The 15,784-nt window shown below is 37.8% G+C and overlaps 1 protein-coding gene across 14 annotated transcripts in view; it reads right to left on the bottom strand.

Moving 5' to 3' along the window:
• The window catches only part of svila (supervillin a), a 79,275-nt gene that overhangs the window by 12,793 nt on the left and 50,698 nt on the right, over positions 1-15,784 (bottom strand). For 7 of the 14 annotated variants that reach the window (XM_084434087.1, XM_084434089.1, XM_084434083.1 and 4 more), the window contains 16 exons: positions 14,288-14,335; positions 11,559-11,727; positions 11,292-11,387; positions 11,061-11,147; positions 9,702-9,879; positions 9,352-9,524; positions 6,910-7,065; positions 4,961-5,097; positions 3,385-3,532; positions 3,073-3,218; positions 2,607-2,782; positions 2,087-2,234; positions 1,761-1,954; positions 1,597-1,679; positions 853-1,001; positions 72-177 (listed from right to left, as the gene is read on the bottom strand). In XM_084434087.1, the coding sequence (XP_084290213.1) occupies positions 72-177; positions 853-1,001; positions 1,597-1,679; positions 1,761-1,954; positions 2,087-2,234; positions 2,607-2,782; positions 3,073-3,218; positions 3,385-3,532; positions 4,961-5,097; positions 6,910-7,065; positions 9,352-9,524; positions 9,702-9,879; positions 11,061-11,147; positions 11,292-11,387; positions 11,559-11,727; positions 14,288-14,335 (2,194 nt within the window). Of the gene's footprint in view, positions 1-71; positions 178-852; positions 1,002-1,596; positions 1,680-1,760; positions 1,955-2,086; positions 2,235-2,606; positions 2,783-3,072; positions 3,219-3,384; positions 3,533-4,960; positions 5,098-6,909; positions 7,066-9,351; positions 9,525-9,701; positions 9,880-11,060; positions 11,148-11,291; positions 11,388-11,558; positions 11,728-12,316; positions 12,368-13,425; positions 13,495-14,287; positions 14,336-15,784 lie in introns of all 14 variants that reach the window. The other 7 variants (XM_084434081.1, XM_084434082.1, XM_084434091.1 and 4 more) reach the window with 4 other exon arrangements.

Below are 15,784 nucleotides of genomic sequence, written 5' to 3'. Positions count from 1 at the left end.
TAACTAATCTCAAAGGGTTATGGAAAAATAATGTAAACTAAAAATTTGGCAACGTTAGCAAAAGAGATTACTTTGTGTATTGTCTTCCTCCTCTTCTCTCTTTCCAGCATGAACAATCATTCCTCCATTGAAGCACTGCAGGAAACAAGGAGGCTCCTTTCCCTGCTGTACCTGGACCTGCAAAACATACACACACACCATGTTAAACAGACCATTTATTGTTTTATGCTAATATTTTAGATTTTTACATTACAGCTGAACTGATAAAAAAAGGACACTACTGTCCAAAAGGTTTAAGATCATTAAGATGTTTTTTTTAAAGAAATTTATACTTTCATCAAGATCAAAACAGTAACATGTTACATATAATACATACATTTAAAAAAACATTTATAAAGTTATAACGAAATACATACATTGTCATCTATGTAAAATAAATGCTATTCTTTTGAGCTTTCAATTAAATTCAATAAAAAAAAAGATAAAAAAAAAAGTATCCCAGTGTCCACAACAATATTAAGCAGCACAACTGTTTTCAACACTGATAATAATAATAATAATAAATGTTTCTTGAGCAGCAAATCAGCATATTAGAATAATTTCTGAAGGATCATGTGACACTGAAGACTGGAATAATTCCACTTCAGCAATTCAGCTTTGCCATCGCAGGAATAAATTATATTTTAAAATAGAAAAAATATTTTTTAATCAAACTATAAAACAATTATTATTTTTTTTACATAAAAAAATCTTACAGACTTAAAACCTTTAAATGGTAGTGCAGGAAATGCTTAATAACATCCTACATTTTTTTGATAAAATCTTAAGTATAAAATAATCCATATTAAGTACCTGAGCACCTCTCTCCTCATCAAGTTCTACAGTCATCAGTGCTGATGTTCCCTTTTCATTCACCGTGGAGTTACGACCTTGCCAGAAGAAATAACAACATTTCTCCTTCCCTGGACCGATGATCCGTTCTGAATGCAGCCTCTTGCCAACTGCACAAAAAAAGCAGAGAGTTTTGGATCATGGGCAAACAAACAGCCCAGCAACAACATGTTCAGACACACTGTATCTTATGGTTTTACACAGTGATCATGTGAGAAGAGTAGCTGGTTTATGGCTGTTTATAGATAATTGTATAGTGGGGAGACAGTGTGGAAACAAACCTTGGAAAAGCAGTTTATTTTATAAGGAGCTTAAAATATTAAAAAGGTGGAAATAAAGTGTCCAGGGGGATGAAGTGACAGACAGTCCTCTCTCCTGTGCACCAGTGTTATTTTTTAGAATTATTTATAAACTACTAGTATTTATTAACATTTTTAATCAACGTTTATTTGTACATTTCATTCTAATTTTAGCTTAAGTTTGAGTAATTTTGTTTTGCTTTTGTCATTTTTATTAGCTTTTTATATATTTCAATTTACTTCAGTTTTAACTATTTAGTTGCCAAGGCAAGTTTCTAATTTCTAAGTTTTTTTGTTTTGTTTTTTAATCTAAAATCTCTCTCTCTCGCTGCTTGATAAAATAATTTTTAATAGTTTTAGTTAACAAAAACAACACTGCTATACACACCTTCAACATACAACTCACCTGCTGTGCTGATCATGTACTTCCATTTGACCACGTACGTGTCCCCTTCATGGAACTGGCCAATGCTCAGTTTAGGTAATCGACTAAAACAAGCAAGAGAGAGAATGTTTGTACATAAAAATCCATTCATTTAATAGTTTTACCATATAAATAATTCATCCTACCTGTAGTCAAACTCTAGAATGTGCCAGACATCAACAGACAATGTGCTGATCTCAAAATTACGCCGCTCATCACCTTCCACCAGTCCATAACCTCGTCCCACATCGACTCCATCCAGAACGGTCTTGACTGGCATCCATACTGTTGACAACATTCGTGACGCATCATAGGGCCGACATTCTCCGCTCCGAAGCTCCTAAAGAAGTTAACCAACCAATTGCATTTCAAGATTAACTACATTTTTAAATATAATCAGAAGTATCTCGTGTATTAATACTTGCTTTTCAGAAAAGAGGTATAGATACAACTTATTCTGTGAAAAATGTACCTTGTTTTCAACTAAAGTCGAGTCACCATTCTTCTTAGAGGATTTCTTGGTGTCACTCCAGTCCAAAAACTTCTCTTTAAAAAGAGTAGTCTCATTGTGCTGAGTTAACCTGCCAAACACAGCCCAGTCTGGTCGTCCCTGGCCTTTTCTATTAATAACAGGTTCAGCAAAGACAATAATTATTTTAATTTCACATAGATATTCATATCAGACATAGACATCATATAAAAAGCAAGGATTTAAATTGTGAGAACAGAACAAACCCATGAGACATGAACACAGCACTCATTTATTTTAGGAGTGACGCATCAGGCCTGCTGGTAACCCAAGTCTGCTTATACGAACACTGAGATACTAAGCTGTTGTTTTGACAGGTGTAGTAAGTTAAGCAACAATGCACTTCTGACCTGAGAGGCCTCTTTGAACGAGCTTTTAAAAGGTCACGAGTGCCAAAACTTGATCTATGATAGAACAATACGCATCAGCAGAGCCTCAGCACATACTCAGCTCTGATATGTACCTGGGTATAAGTTTGTTGCACTCTCCAGGGTCCAGAGGATTAATATCACAGTTGGAGTAGTCAAAGGTGCCATTCCACAGGTGCTTTGCCAGCTGAAAAGCCACTTTTCTCTGTGCCAGTGTCACCTCCTTACCATGCCATACGTAGACCTCGCTACCAAAATCCAACACCAGCACCTAGATGTCAAACAAGAATAAAAAGTATAAGCCTCTCTATTACTTTAGTTTGAATTATATAATATAGCATTCAGCAGAGATGCGCAATATATTGCTGACCATATTGATATGCAATTTTCAGATATTGACTTGAGTAGTATTTTATCTTTTTTAATTACATTCTAAAGCAAGTTATCTATCTTTCCTACTTCAATCATGCCAAATTGTAGACCATATTTTGATTAAAGTATAAATACGATTAAATTAGTCAATAATTATGTATGCATGCATGCATGTATGATATCAAGTACTTCTTTAGAGTTAAGCATGGTGCAGCGAGGAACTCGACCCCAGTAGTCATCATCAGGAATAAGTTTATCTTCCATGAGCCTATAGATGCAGTTGGTTTCTACGACGGCAGTCTCATAGAACTCATCTTCTTCTGGAGTGCCAGCGGCTGTAGGGTACAGAGGACCATATTAAGAAGGACTGCAGAAAGTAAAGGTCATTAAACTGCAGCTTTCCTTAGCATTATGCTTGTGTAAACAAATAAAATTGTTCAAAGTCAAATGCTGCTGAATTGTCAGCAGATTATAATAATATCTCACAATCTCATCTCTCACCTTGATAACTGGCTTGGCCGCCGAGAATCTTCCAAAACTCTTTGGCAGCAGGAGTGTGAGTGTTGGCACCTTCCTCGATGGTCTGCACATATGAGGCTCTGCATCCCAGGTCATGCTTGGTCTGAATGAACGTGGACAACTCTGCAGCCTGCACGATTGAAGATACAAGAACATTTAATTTTCATTTGCACCACAAATGCAGATTATAATATAATATAATATAATATAATATAATATAATATAATATAACACTGATCACAAAAATCCTCACATTTTCATTAAATTAATCACTTTATAGTAAGGTAAGATGTAGGTCAAGAGTTCAATGACCTGCAGTCTGGACTGAACAAAGAAAGTTGTGTGTGTGAGAGAGACACAGGAGCTTTTACAATTTACCTCCTGCTTCCTTTACAAAAATTTAACATTTCCTTTGTGGTCAATTCTGTTTACTTCCTGCACGTGGGGGACTCCGATATATGAATAGTACTGAACACACCAAGGCAGAGTACAGGATATGACGTGTTTAACTGTAACAAAATCCAATTGAGAACCAGAAAACACAATTTTGATATAGGTGACTTATATTGACATCTAGCACTAACAGCCAGTGTTACTTTAGTATTATTTATACACTATTATGTTATTAATTAATAGTTTGAATTTTTATTTTTATATTGTCCATTTTAATTTAATTTTAATAGTTTTATTTAGCTTTAATTTATTTTTATTTCAGTGTTAGTGATTTTAGTACTTCAACTAATTTTATTTCAGTTATTTGCAACACTGCTAAACAGCTGGAGATCAAGCAACGTTAAAGGGATACTCCACTTTTTTTGGAAATAGGCTCATTTTACAACTCCCCCAGAGTTAAACAGTTGAGTTTTACCGTTTTCGAATCCATTCAGCCGATCTCCGGGTCTGGGGGTCCCACTTTTAGCATAGCTTAGCATAATGAATTGAACCGGACAAGACCATTAGCATCTCTCTCAAAAAAATGAACAAAGAGTTTCGATATTTTTCCTATTTAAAACTTGACTCTTCTGTAGTTACATCGTGTACTAAGACCGACGGAAAATGAAAAGTTGCGATTTTCTAGGCTGATATGGCTAGGAACTATACTCTCATTCCTGCGTAATAATCAAGAAACTTTGCTGCCGTACCATGGGTGAAGCAGGCGTAATGATATGACGCAGTGCATGCCGCCTGATAATAGGCTACTGAGCTGGGGACTATTATCAGGTGCTGCGTCATATTCATTACGCCTGCTTCACCCATGGTACTGCAGCAAAGTTTCTTGATTATTACGCAGGAATGAGAGTATAGTATATAGAAACTCTTTGTTCATTTTTTTGAGAGAGATGCTAATGGTCTTGTCCGGTTCAATTCATTATGCTAAGCTATGCTAAAAGTGGGACCCCCAGACCCGGAGATCGGCTGAATGGATTCGAAAACGGTAAAACTCAACTGTTTAACTGTGGGGGAGTTGTAAAATGAGCCTATTTCCAAAAAAAGTGGAGTATCCCTTTAAAGTGATAGTGTGATGTGCGTTTGTTGGTACATGCAGCAGGACACTCACTTTGGCCTTCTCAATAACATTTGCAAATTCTCCAATCCAGACGAAGCAATGATGGGGTGTAATCAAGAGGAAGCAGTCACCACTGTTCAAGGAGGAAGCTCTGGGCTCAACCAGTCTGGTCTGAACGTGCCGACGACCTAATTAAAATGCACAGAGAAATCGGGACAATAACAATGTGAGTCACATGCTAAACCCCGATGTCAGGAGCAAAAACACAAAGCTATTTGTTTTGACTGTACAGCATTATCTCGGTTAAATTTCAAACTCAGAAGATAATTATGTTATGATATAAAACATAAAATGTGATTTGAAAACAGAAAAAAAAAAAAATCAGAATGTCCTGGTAAGCAGAACATTACAACAGTTGGACAATGCTGTTGTTCTTGGACTGCTCACATGTTGCTCTCTCCATTAGGTCTATCTGGTTTCTTTCTCTCTGTTTTGATTAAGGGAAGTGTAGAATGTTGTTTTGGGAACATGCAGGTGGGATTAGATTGAGAGGGATGCCTTATGAGGAATTGGTATCCACAGCCTTCTACATCATACAACAACAGCCCCCACAGCAGCATCTTATGCAACATGAGGACAGAAGTTCTCCCATTTACTTTTAAGTAAACAACACTATTCATGGCTGTCTCCCTGCACTCTCTACAGGAACGCACAGATACAGCACACACTATGGCTACATTCACACAGCAACAGAATATGGTTGTCAACTCTGTATTTGGACTAGAGTAGAGGTCTGTGCAGGACTGTTTTTTTCATCCCGCTAGGTTCTATTCCGCACCCACCCGCTCTCCCGCTTAATATTTATTTCTCTGTTCACCAGCTATCCGCTTAGAATCATTTTTTCCCGACCCAACCCGACAATCTCACATTTAAATTTCCCCTACTGAAAGAGAGATTGGATATAACAAATATAAAATGAAAAATATATTAAATATGACATCTGTCACTCAAAGTTATAAACGAAAACCATTGGCTTATAGCTATGGCAAAATAAAATCACTTTTTGAAACAACTATTTAACATCCACGCAAGAAAAGAATGTCCTGACGAGAGCCGCAGAATGCAGGAGAGCCGCGGGAATGCAGACCTGTAGACTGGAGTGATAAAACTTTTCAGTTTTATTGATGGTGCCATCTATGATATTACACACTCTCGCTACAATTAGTATTAATATGGGCTTGACTCCTGTTGCACATTCATACATTTCGAGACACACCTTTAAGTAAATGCGGTTGTCAATCCCAAAAAATGACAGTGTGCACGTAGCCTATATGGCTGGCTTCTAATCAGAGACCATTATTCTTCATAATCAAAAATAGTTGTGAATAAAACTGCCCAAACAAGGTCAGAATGGATGATGAATATTATTGACCTCTAATGGCTCTTTTCCACCGAGCGATACAGTAGTACAGTATACGATTTGGGACGGTAAACCCTGATCCGGCTTGCGTTTCCACCGGAAAACGTACCCTTACTTGATAGACGTGGTGTAGAGATCAACGTCATTCTTGCACGAAGAAGAAAACGACATACAGCAGATTTTGTTCTTGCTTCTCGGCATGTGGCTGTTTGTCACAAGACAGCTTTGTTTGAGCAAAGACTGCAGGGAAAAACACAGCCGGAAAAACACGCACAAGTGACGATTCTCTGTCAGCCAATCAACGTTCTGCAGTGAGTCTAGCTCCATCCTTTAGGTACCAGACTACTGTGCTAGGTACACCAACGGAAGGGTCCCAAAAAGTGGTACGGTTCGGGATATTTGGTACCATTCACAACTTCTGGCAATCGAAACAAAAATAATTGTGTACCGCACTGTACTGTACCGCTCGGAGGAAACAAGCCATTAGTCTGCAGTGCCATTTGTAAAAAGAGTCCTCCATCCTGTCATTGAGCTCAAACATTGCAGATCACAAACAGCTTCTGTTATCACGGTCACTCACCTTTGACCTGAACGAGCATGAGTTTTTTATATGGCATGGCACTGTTGTTGGAGCTCTGCTCAGAGGCGTTCACACTTCGCAGACTCACACTGCTGAAGTTTTCCTTACTCGCCAATCCAGCAAGAGCAACCTCAGAGAAACCGCTGTTCTTATTCACTATGAAAGAGAGGACAATAACGAGAGAGAGAGAGAGAGAGAGAGAGAGAGAGAGAGAGAGAGAGAGAGAGAGAGATTAAATACAGTATTTGAAATAGATATCTTATAACATTCTAGAGTCAATTTAAAGCATCAATTTAATTGAATCAATTTAATGCATCCTTGCTGAATAAAAATATTAAATTATTTCTTTATTTCACTGACTTATTCCTGTGCCGAAGGATACTTATACTTTTTTCTATAAAATATTTCTAATTAAAAGGTGCTGTTCATAACTATAGTTTCTAATAATAGTTTTATTAGTTGTATTTATTGTAAATAAAACAATTATGCTGTTATGCTAATTGACATCATTATTTTTTTATTGGCATATAGCTTGTTTGCAGACATGTGATTTTGATGACGTGCGAAATTCTGATGGAGGGCAGGAGGTGAAAAACAGAATGGACTGTGCTGGTTTCGAAAGGTGAAGTCCATACTGTGCTGATTTAGAAAGGTATAAAACATTTTTTTTTTTATTTAACGTGTAAAAAATATTTAACGCAATTAATGCTGCATCCATTTTTTCTGTCATCCTTTGGCTGCGCTAACATTATCTGATCATGCTCTTATTCATGAAAATGCTTTTAAACTATTCAAACCTGACACGACAAAAGAGAGCGTGCAATGTGAATTTCCTGACACACACGCACCAGTATCGTGTGCACAGAAAAAGTTCTCTTTCACGCTTGAACGAACAATAACATACACAATTATGCCAAAATGTCAGTTTTGTCGAGTATCCTCATAAGAGCAGTCTTAAATTAGTTAAAGTCTTAAATGAACAGTTGTGAGAAAATGGAACGCGTGCGAGATGTGCAGCAGCGGCAGATCTTAAAGTGACAGCAGCCACTAATGCTGTCTGTTATTAATGTTGATCAAAGAACAGAGGTAACAGAAAATTGCACTCTTATTCAATTTCTGTATATTTCAAGGGCACAGGTAAATATGACATTTATTATGGGTTTATGTGAGGATTGTTTTAAGTTACATTTTGAAGCCTAATAAATGTTACAAAATCGTAAGCTTTCAATTACACTGTAATGTTAAATGGCTATAATTCATGTTTAAAATAAAAAATAAAAAATCTTCAATCAAAAAGATTCCATTAAATGTTTCTACGTTACTGTTTCACCATTAATTTGGAGATTAACTGTGAAATTATTACATTATAAGATGTACTAAAAACTTGAAAAAATGTCCGATGATCATTACTCCAAAACCAAAAACAAATGATCACGCAATGGGATAAAATAGCTTCTCATCCCTGCAAACGATACCATGAAGAATGTGAATATTTAACAAAGTCAAAAACAAAACAAAAGGTATGCAGGTATCCATATTAACTTCAGTATCAGCAGACGCAAACTAGCATTAAATGCGACAACTTTTAAAGTAAAAAAAACAATAAAAGCTACGTAAACAATAAAAGTGATGCTTGATGCTCACTTTACGCGGCACACTTATCCTACCAGCTGTCATCATCACTTTCTTCCTGACTGCTCACCTCACCATCTTCTTTTCTCTCAAACATGGTAGATGATGCTGATGTTTTTTTTTATTCTATTAACATTAATGACAGACAACAGCAGGACTATTAGGCTGCTGTCACTTTAAGACCATATGCACAGACCGAATATACTGACACACATCCACTTATCACGAATATACTTACACATACACAACATAACCAAGAAAATACTTGCTGAGTAAACGTGAAAGAGGAATAAACTCTGTATTTGAACGCTGTCTGAAACGCGCCCCAGTCTCTCTCTCTCTCTGCGCACGCGGCTGTGTGCACATATAACAGCAAGCGAGTACCGATTTTTGCCTCTTCTTCCCCATTTAAAATCGTTTGAATGTGTAAATTGGCAAGACAAAACACGTCCAAATGATAAACTTTCACTCTATGATGGTTATACTTAGCATTTAATCCGCAAATCACATGCGCGCCGAATCGTGGGGCACCCCTAATAATTATTGCACACACTTATGATTGATATCTTATCAGAGATGGAGAAAAATCCTACTCCAGTCAGTAAACGCGTCCATGTCCCTAAAAATGTTGGTACTCAAAAGCGCTTCTTCACGTTTTCTGCAGCGCATCGTTTATTTTCACCACGCATGCGCACCAGTTATGTGCACCCCTGATTATAAATGTGTAAATACTGGCAATAAATTAACAAAATGTGCATAAAAAAAAAAAGTGCTCAGAAACGAACTACTCCACCTCCTTCATACACTCACTCTTTTCCTGTTTCATCCTCTTGCTCTCCAGAAGGCCGATGTTTAGCCTCTGTTCTGTGTATTCGTGTCTGATGTCCTCCCGAACAGCCAGCATTTTCAGAGGGTTTCTGGATGACTGAACATTTCTGGTTGGCCGTACCGCCCGTTTGTGCTGCACCATCTCTGAGGTCAACCTAAAAAAACATTTCATCAAACATCGTTTCAGAGCTAGTTCCTCAATCTCACGCTTGTTTAAATTCAAGCTGTAATAGATAATTTAATTGTCAATAAAATAAAATATGGCTGGTTAGTTATTGCTACAGAGATTATATTAAACTCTACTGTAATAGCCACACTTTGTTTGGTTTTACCTGGGCAGCTCCACTCCAAAGATGGCATCAAAATCGTCGTTGATTTCCACTCTGCTGGTAATCTTGGCTATTTCCTCTGTGTGTCGATAAAACTTATCGAAGGTCTCATCATCCAGAGTCATGACCTTTTTAACAGACTTCTCTGTGACTGCAATTGTGGCCTCCTGAAGTCCTGCAACTAAGAAATGTATAGGAATACATGCATTAAAAATAAACTGAATAAAATAATAAGTTGATATTGTAATGAAAGTCCACCGAGTCCACCCAAGATGCAGTTTTTATTAACAAAACTTGAACAAATACAAAAATAAACAGACGTGCTTGACTAGGCTTGAGCATGAACATGAAACAAACTGGAACATGGACATAAATTCAACAAACAGGGGTACAGGAAACCAAGCTAGAGAGAGACAATGGGAATTTGAGGGCTAATTATACACATGGACTAATCACTAAACAAGGAACACCTGAACACAATGAACCAATAAATCAATGAGAACAACACAACACACAAACCAATGGAAGCACATGACAAGATCACATGAGGAAACAACTTTGGCGCTTTTCCACTGCATGGTACAGTACGGCTCGGTTCGGTACGGCACGCTTTGGTGCTTTTCCACTGCATGGTATGGTACGGTACGGCTCGCTTCGGCTCGCTTTAAATGGTACCACCTCTGTTGAGGTTCCAAGCGTACCGTACCGATACTAAAATGTGACGTGAAAACACTGCAGATCACTGATTGGTCAGACAGAATCATCTCTACCAGCGTCATTGTATTTACGACACGAGACACTTAAACCCGCTAGATTTAAATAGCCAGTAGACAACAGCCAACGCTGTAGCACCTGTTTTAAAAGTATTTGCATTAAAAAAAAAAAAAAAGTATAAACTTCCAAAAAAAAGAAATGGCTGAATCGTTGTCAGTGGATGAGGTGCAGACGTTCCTCTCGTTGGTTGCCGAGGAGTGGATGGGGAAACACGTAATGAAAAATTCGCATTTAATATGATGATGTCATGGTAGTAGAGACGGCAACTATAACGATCAGTCCCACCCACTTTGAAGCGGTACTAACTGCAGTGGAAAAGCAACCGAGCTAAAGCGAGCCGAACCGTGCCGTACCGAGTCGAGTCGTACCACGCAGTGGAAAAGCGAAGCAAGCCGAACCGTTCCGCTTAGTCGAACCGAGCCGTACCATGCAGTGGAAAAGCGCCAAAGGAATCACATGACTATGTCTGATTACAAAATAAAAGACATCCAAGCATGACCTTGAACAGAAACCAAAACCAACCGTGACACATATAGGAGAAAATATGTTATCTCTAAGGTGCATTACACATTTTCTTATCATACTCACCTTTACCATTGAGACGACCAAGGAATGACTCCAACTTTTCCAGCTTCTTGTCTGACTCCAGCTTCATGTCCTGTCTGACTTCAATCTCTACATAAGAAAATAAATATGTATGATATGCATATAAAAACATATATTGACCGACATAGAAGAAAGAGGACAGGAAATCTTATTGGAAGAAAGGGGAGTGGGACCAGGAAATGACACAAGCTGAGTACAAGTATGGCTTCTCACCTTCGTGTGGCTTTGAGATTGTATGGGAGGCATTCTTGTTTTTAGAGGACAGAGGGGACAGCACTGGATTTGTAAGAGCAGAAGGTGCTGCCAGGCCTTGGAAAGAGAAAACATAGGGGAAATTGAGCTTAACTGCACATTGTTACAAAGCAAAACCATTTTCAATATGTTTTGTCCACACAGTACAAAAAAATACATAAAAAAGGCTCAATCTGTGTGTCACTGCAGTGAAGTAATAAAATATGAATGTGTGCATTTTTCACTGACCTTTTTTAACCATACGGCCAGCCACTGTAAACTGAGTGGAGTCATTGGCTGCTCTGTAACCTTTGACCTTCCACGCATCTTCTTGTGAGGTGATGAGCTGCTTGCGTTCCTGAATAGACATCTCTACTCGATCACTCCGCTGGCTTTCCACCATCTCATTTCCCATCCTCTGAGATGCCAAAGGAGAAACTAAATTAAGCATCTGAGCAAGTATTTATATCATTGTCAGGGCAACTTTTCACACTTCTGCCAGTAAAATTCAAGTTTAAATGGTAACACTTTATTTTACAGTGTCCGTGTTACACGTTACATGTAGTTACTATAGTAATTACTATAAATTGTGCATAATTACATGCAACTAATCCTAATTCTAACCCTATAGTAAGTTCATGTAGTTAATTATTATTACTCAGGACTAAGATGTATAATTACACTGTAACATGGACACCTTAAAATAAAGTGTAACCGTTTAAATATCTTTTCGATTTTAATTTAAAAAAAAGGGATGCTCAGTTGATAAATATTAAAATTGTAAAAGTAGTGAGAGAAACAACATCTCATAAGAGATTTAGTAAAAACAATAATAAAAAAACAGTTGTGAAGTGTAAATTATAATTTTCCTAACATTAACCTGCAAACCATTTAACCACTGTAAAATACTACAAACACACTGACCATACATTTACATACATTACAACAACAGTCTCAGTGTTGTGTTATGGAGGAATAATGGATGTGTGTTTGGGGGTGAGAAGCACCTTCCGTCTCCAGGGGTGACGCTCATCCACCTGCAAGGGCAGGGGGGTAGCCTTCACACGGAGGGAAGAGCAGGAAGACAGGCAGGAAGAGAGAGGGATGAGAAAAGAATGGAAAAAAAGGATGAAAGATGAGAGGATGCATCCTAGACTTGAGGGGCTCTTATTAATAGACAGAGGAAGGTGATGCTTCACTTGAGATCTCACCACTGACCTGTTAAAAGACTCCTCATTTAGATTTACAGTCAATCATTGTTGTCTTTAATTATACAGGCTTGTACGCATCCTATCATTTGGTCATGATAATAAAGATAGGTAGAAAGACTTCATTATAATATAAAGGTTAAGGTTTAAGCGAAGTATATAAAAACATATTCAAATTTACATAAAAAGCCATTTAAATAAAGAGTTTCCAAAAGTTAAGGTTTTAAATGTATTAAAAATGATGAAATGAGTTGGTGCTCACAGCACAGGGGGCGGAGCTACAACAGCTTGTGTCCTGAAAATTTCAAAAACTTTTAGCCTTTTATGTTCAAACCGGAATCAGACAAAGATGGAGAGACTCAAGAAGTGACAACATGTAGACAACATTTCTGAATGGTTAGTTGATGAATTTATGTATGTGTAGTTATCTTCTAGTCATTGATTAGCATATTCTGTCATGATAATCTATAAATCGCGTTCCCGGGGGTGGGGTTTATGTAAATTTTAGGGTTAGTGATGTCACTAACCCGGGAGGAATGTCGTGTAGTCCCTACAAGCCGTTTGATGTAGTCCTTAAAAAGCAATTTCTTTAAAAGAAAGTATCTCCCTTTGCTTTGAACTCTGAGCGTCGTGACTCTGCAGATGTTGTTTATGCTCAAACAGCAACATTACACACTAACCAAAGTTAGAAAAGTGAAATCATAATCAACCACCCCTTTAAAATTTCTTTAAACACTATCCTGTATTTTGTATGATGGATTTATGGAAACCTAACAGTTTTTACCATAAATTTGATAGGATTTTGTACAGAGTGGAAATTACAACTGGAAGAAAAAGAGAGACAGGCTGTCCGTATCAGAGGGTGGAATGTGGAGGAGAGCTTACATCGGGTGGGTGTTCTTGCTCACCTTGGGGAGGATTGCTATTTCATCCAGTGGTTCAGATGCACATGAAAAGGAGGAGGAAAAGACAGGATCCTACAGGACAGAGAGGGGAATCAAGACAAAAGATGGAGAGACATATGACAAAGCAGGAAGGAAAGAAGAGGAAGTTCAGGGACAGACATCAGGCAGGTGACATTGGTCTAAATAACCACATGACATCAAAGAAATTGGCTAGAATGCTATGGTCAAATCTAGAGTACAACACTCAACCACCAGCCTCGCACAACCACCCTGAATCTGAGGATACTCGAATCTTTCTCCAAACTAACTGCTCTCAATCAAGCAGCTTCAAAAGAAACCACAATGAAAAGTGCAAGAGAAATTGGTGGGCAGATACAGTACTATAAATAAATACATAAATTCACAGGCTGTTTAAATGTTTGACTGATATGATCCCAGAGGAGGCAGATCAGTAGAAACTAAAATGTAAATCTAAGTGACTAAAGCTAACTAAAAGGCCTTATCTATAAGAGTGGTTGAACAAGGCAATTAATTAACCACACCATAACCATAACCATCACCACAGGGCAAAATGACAAAGTCACCAACATGGCTGTTAAAAAAATAAATAAATCTTGGCATTTCAAAATTCATACCGTCACCATGGTAGTTATGTAAAAGAACCAAGCAAATAAAATCACCACCACAAGCAACTGGCTCATCCTGAGTTGATGACAAGGTCCGAAAACCAGGACAGCACACAAACATCACCAAGATTACAAGGTCAAGGATTAATTAAATACAAACACAAAACCATAACCCTTGTAACACTGTTAAAACCCGTGCTAAGCCTGTTAGCATGGTGGCTAACGGCTAACAGCCTTACCCAGAGTTGATCAGACACAGCAAAGTCATCTATCATCATCCCATCATCCTAGAAAAAGGGGTAAAATGAACAGGGAAGAAATGACCCTGTACTTAAAGCTTGGATATTAAACTTAACAGTGAATCTGGTTACTGTGAGAAATAAATATTTCATAATGCAGTTGATTATAAACATAAAATAATGTGTTTCTTGATATTATTGCAATCTCATTTGTTAACTCAGTATGAAAAACTGTATAAAGTATTTAGATGTAAAAATATTTTTTTCATGTAATGTGGCGTACATCAGAGTGAAACAGATAAGCAAAGAAAGAAATGCAGGTCAGGTTCTATCCATTGGTTTTTGATTGGATGGAGGCAGATTTGCATGCAAGCTTGTGTAACTGGTTCTACTGATTCGAACCAGTGTCACCGGCATGGGAGGCGGCCATTCTAACAAGGACGCTAAAGACCGCAGCCTCTAGTGTCAGTTACTAGTGTGGCTCTTGAGATCAGAGGAGTGAGGTTTACCTGCACAGCACTTTACTAGCTGGCCTTCATTACATTCACTCCCCTAAACTTCACTCCTTCCAACTTAACCGGTCCTACTCGCACCGCTTCGAGTGGGATTCTAACCAGTCTCACTGGCAAGGGAGGCAGCCATGCTAACAAAGACGCTAAAGACCGCAGCCTCTAGTGTCAGTCGCTAGTGTGCCTCTCGAGGCAAGTGGAGTGAGGTTTACCTGCACAGCTCTTTACTAGCTGGCCTCCGTTACACTTGCAGTCGACCATTAGAAAAGGGCAGGGTTTAAGCAGACTAAATAACTGGAGAGGTCTGGCATACATCACCAAAGAGAAGTCTATCATTTCCACAGAAGATCGAATTATATTTTAATGCAAAATTACGAGGTAAAAAAAAAAAACATTCATAGATAAATCATTCACAATAAGAAAGACTGTGTGGATTTTGACTTTAAAAGTTTCTGTCACCCTCATTGCTTAAGAAATTGTGATTTTACAAAATCTGATCTGCCAGATCATCAGCTAAATATTGGATATAATGCTAGCTTCTATAATTCCCTTCTCTGAACTAGTATATAAGTGATGTTACCACATTACAAGACTTACGCAACCTGCAATGAAGTGACTGAAACAGTCTTCAGAATAAATCCAAACAGAGAATGGCACGTGAAACCTCACCCCATTCCCCATTGCACTAGAGAATTACTATGAAGCATGCAAAGATTTTAAACATTTTTTATTACAATAAATTATATTATAACAATAAAAACACAAAAACATGCAGTAAAGAAGTGGAGTGGCAGAAAGACAGATTCATGCAAGTTAAGAACACATACTGTCTCAAACATACTAATAATCCAGAATCTATTGCTACAAAGATGTACACATGCATGATGACCAACTTCCCTCTACTAGCCCTACCAAAAACAAAAAAAGCAAAAGGATCACCCATTAATGCTCTGGGACTAACATTCGTGCTGTGACTTTTAAAATTATT

This window comes from Rutilus rutilus, assembly GCF_951802725.1.
Source record: "Rutilus rutilus genome assembly, chromosome: 16".
NCBI classification, from domain to species: Eukaryota; Metazoa; Chordata; class Actinopteri; order Cypriniformes; family Leuciscidae; genus Rutilus; species Rutilus rutilus.
The sequence above is the reverse complement of the archived record's forward strand: the minus strand, read 5'-3'. Positions and strand labels throughout refer to the sequence as shown.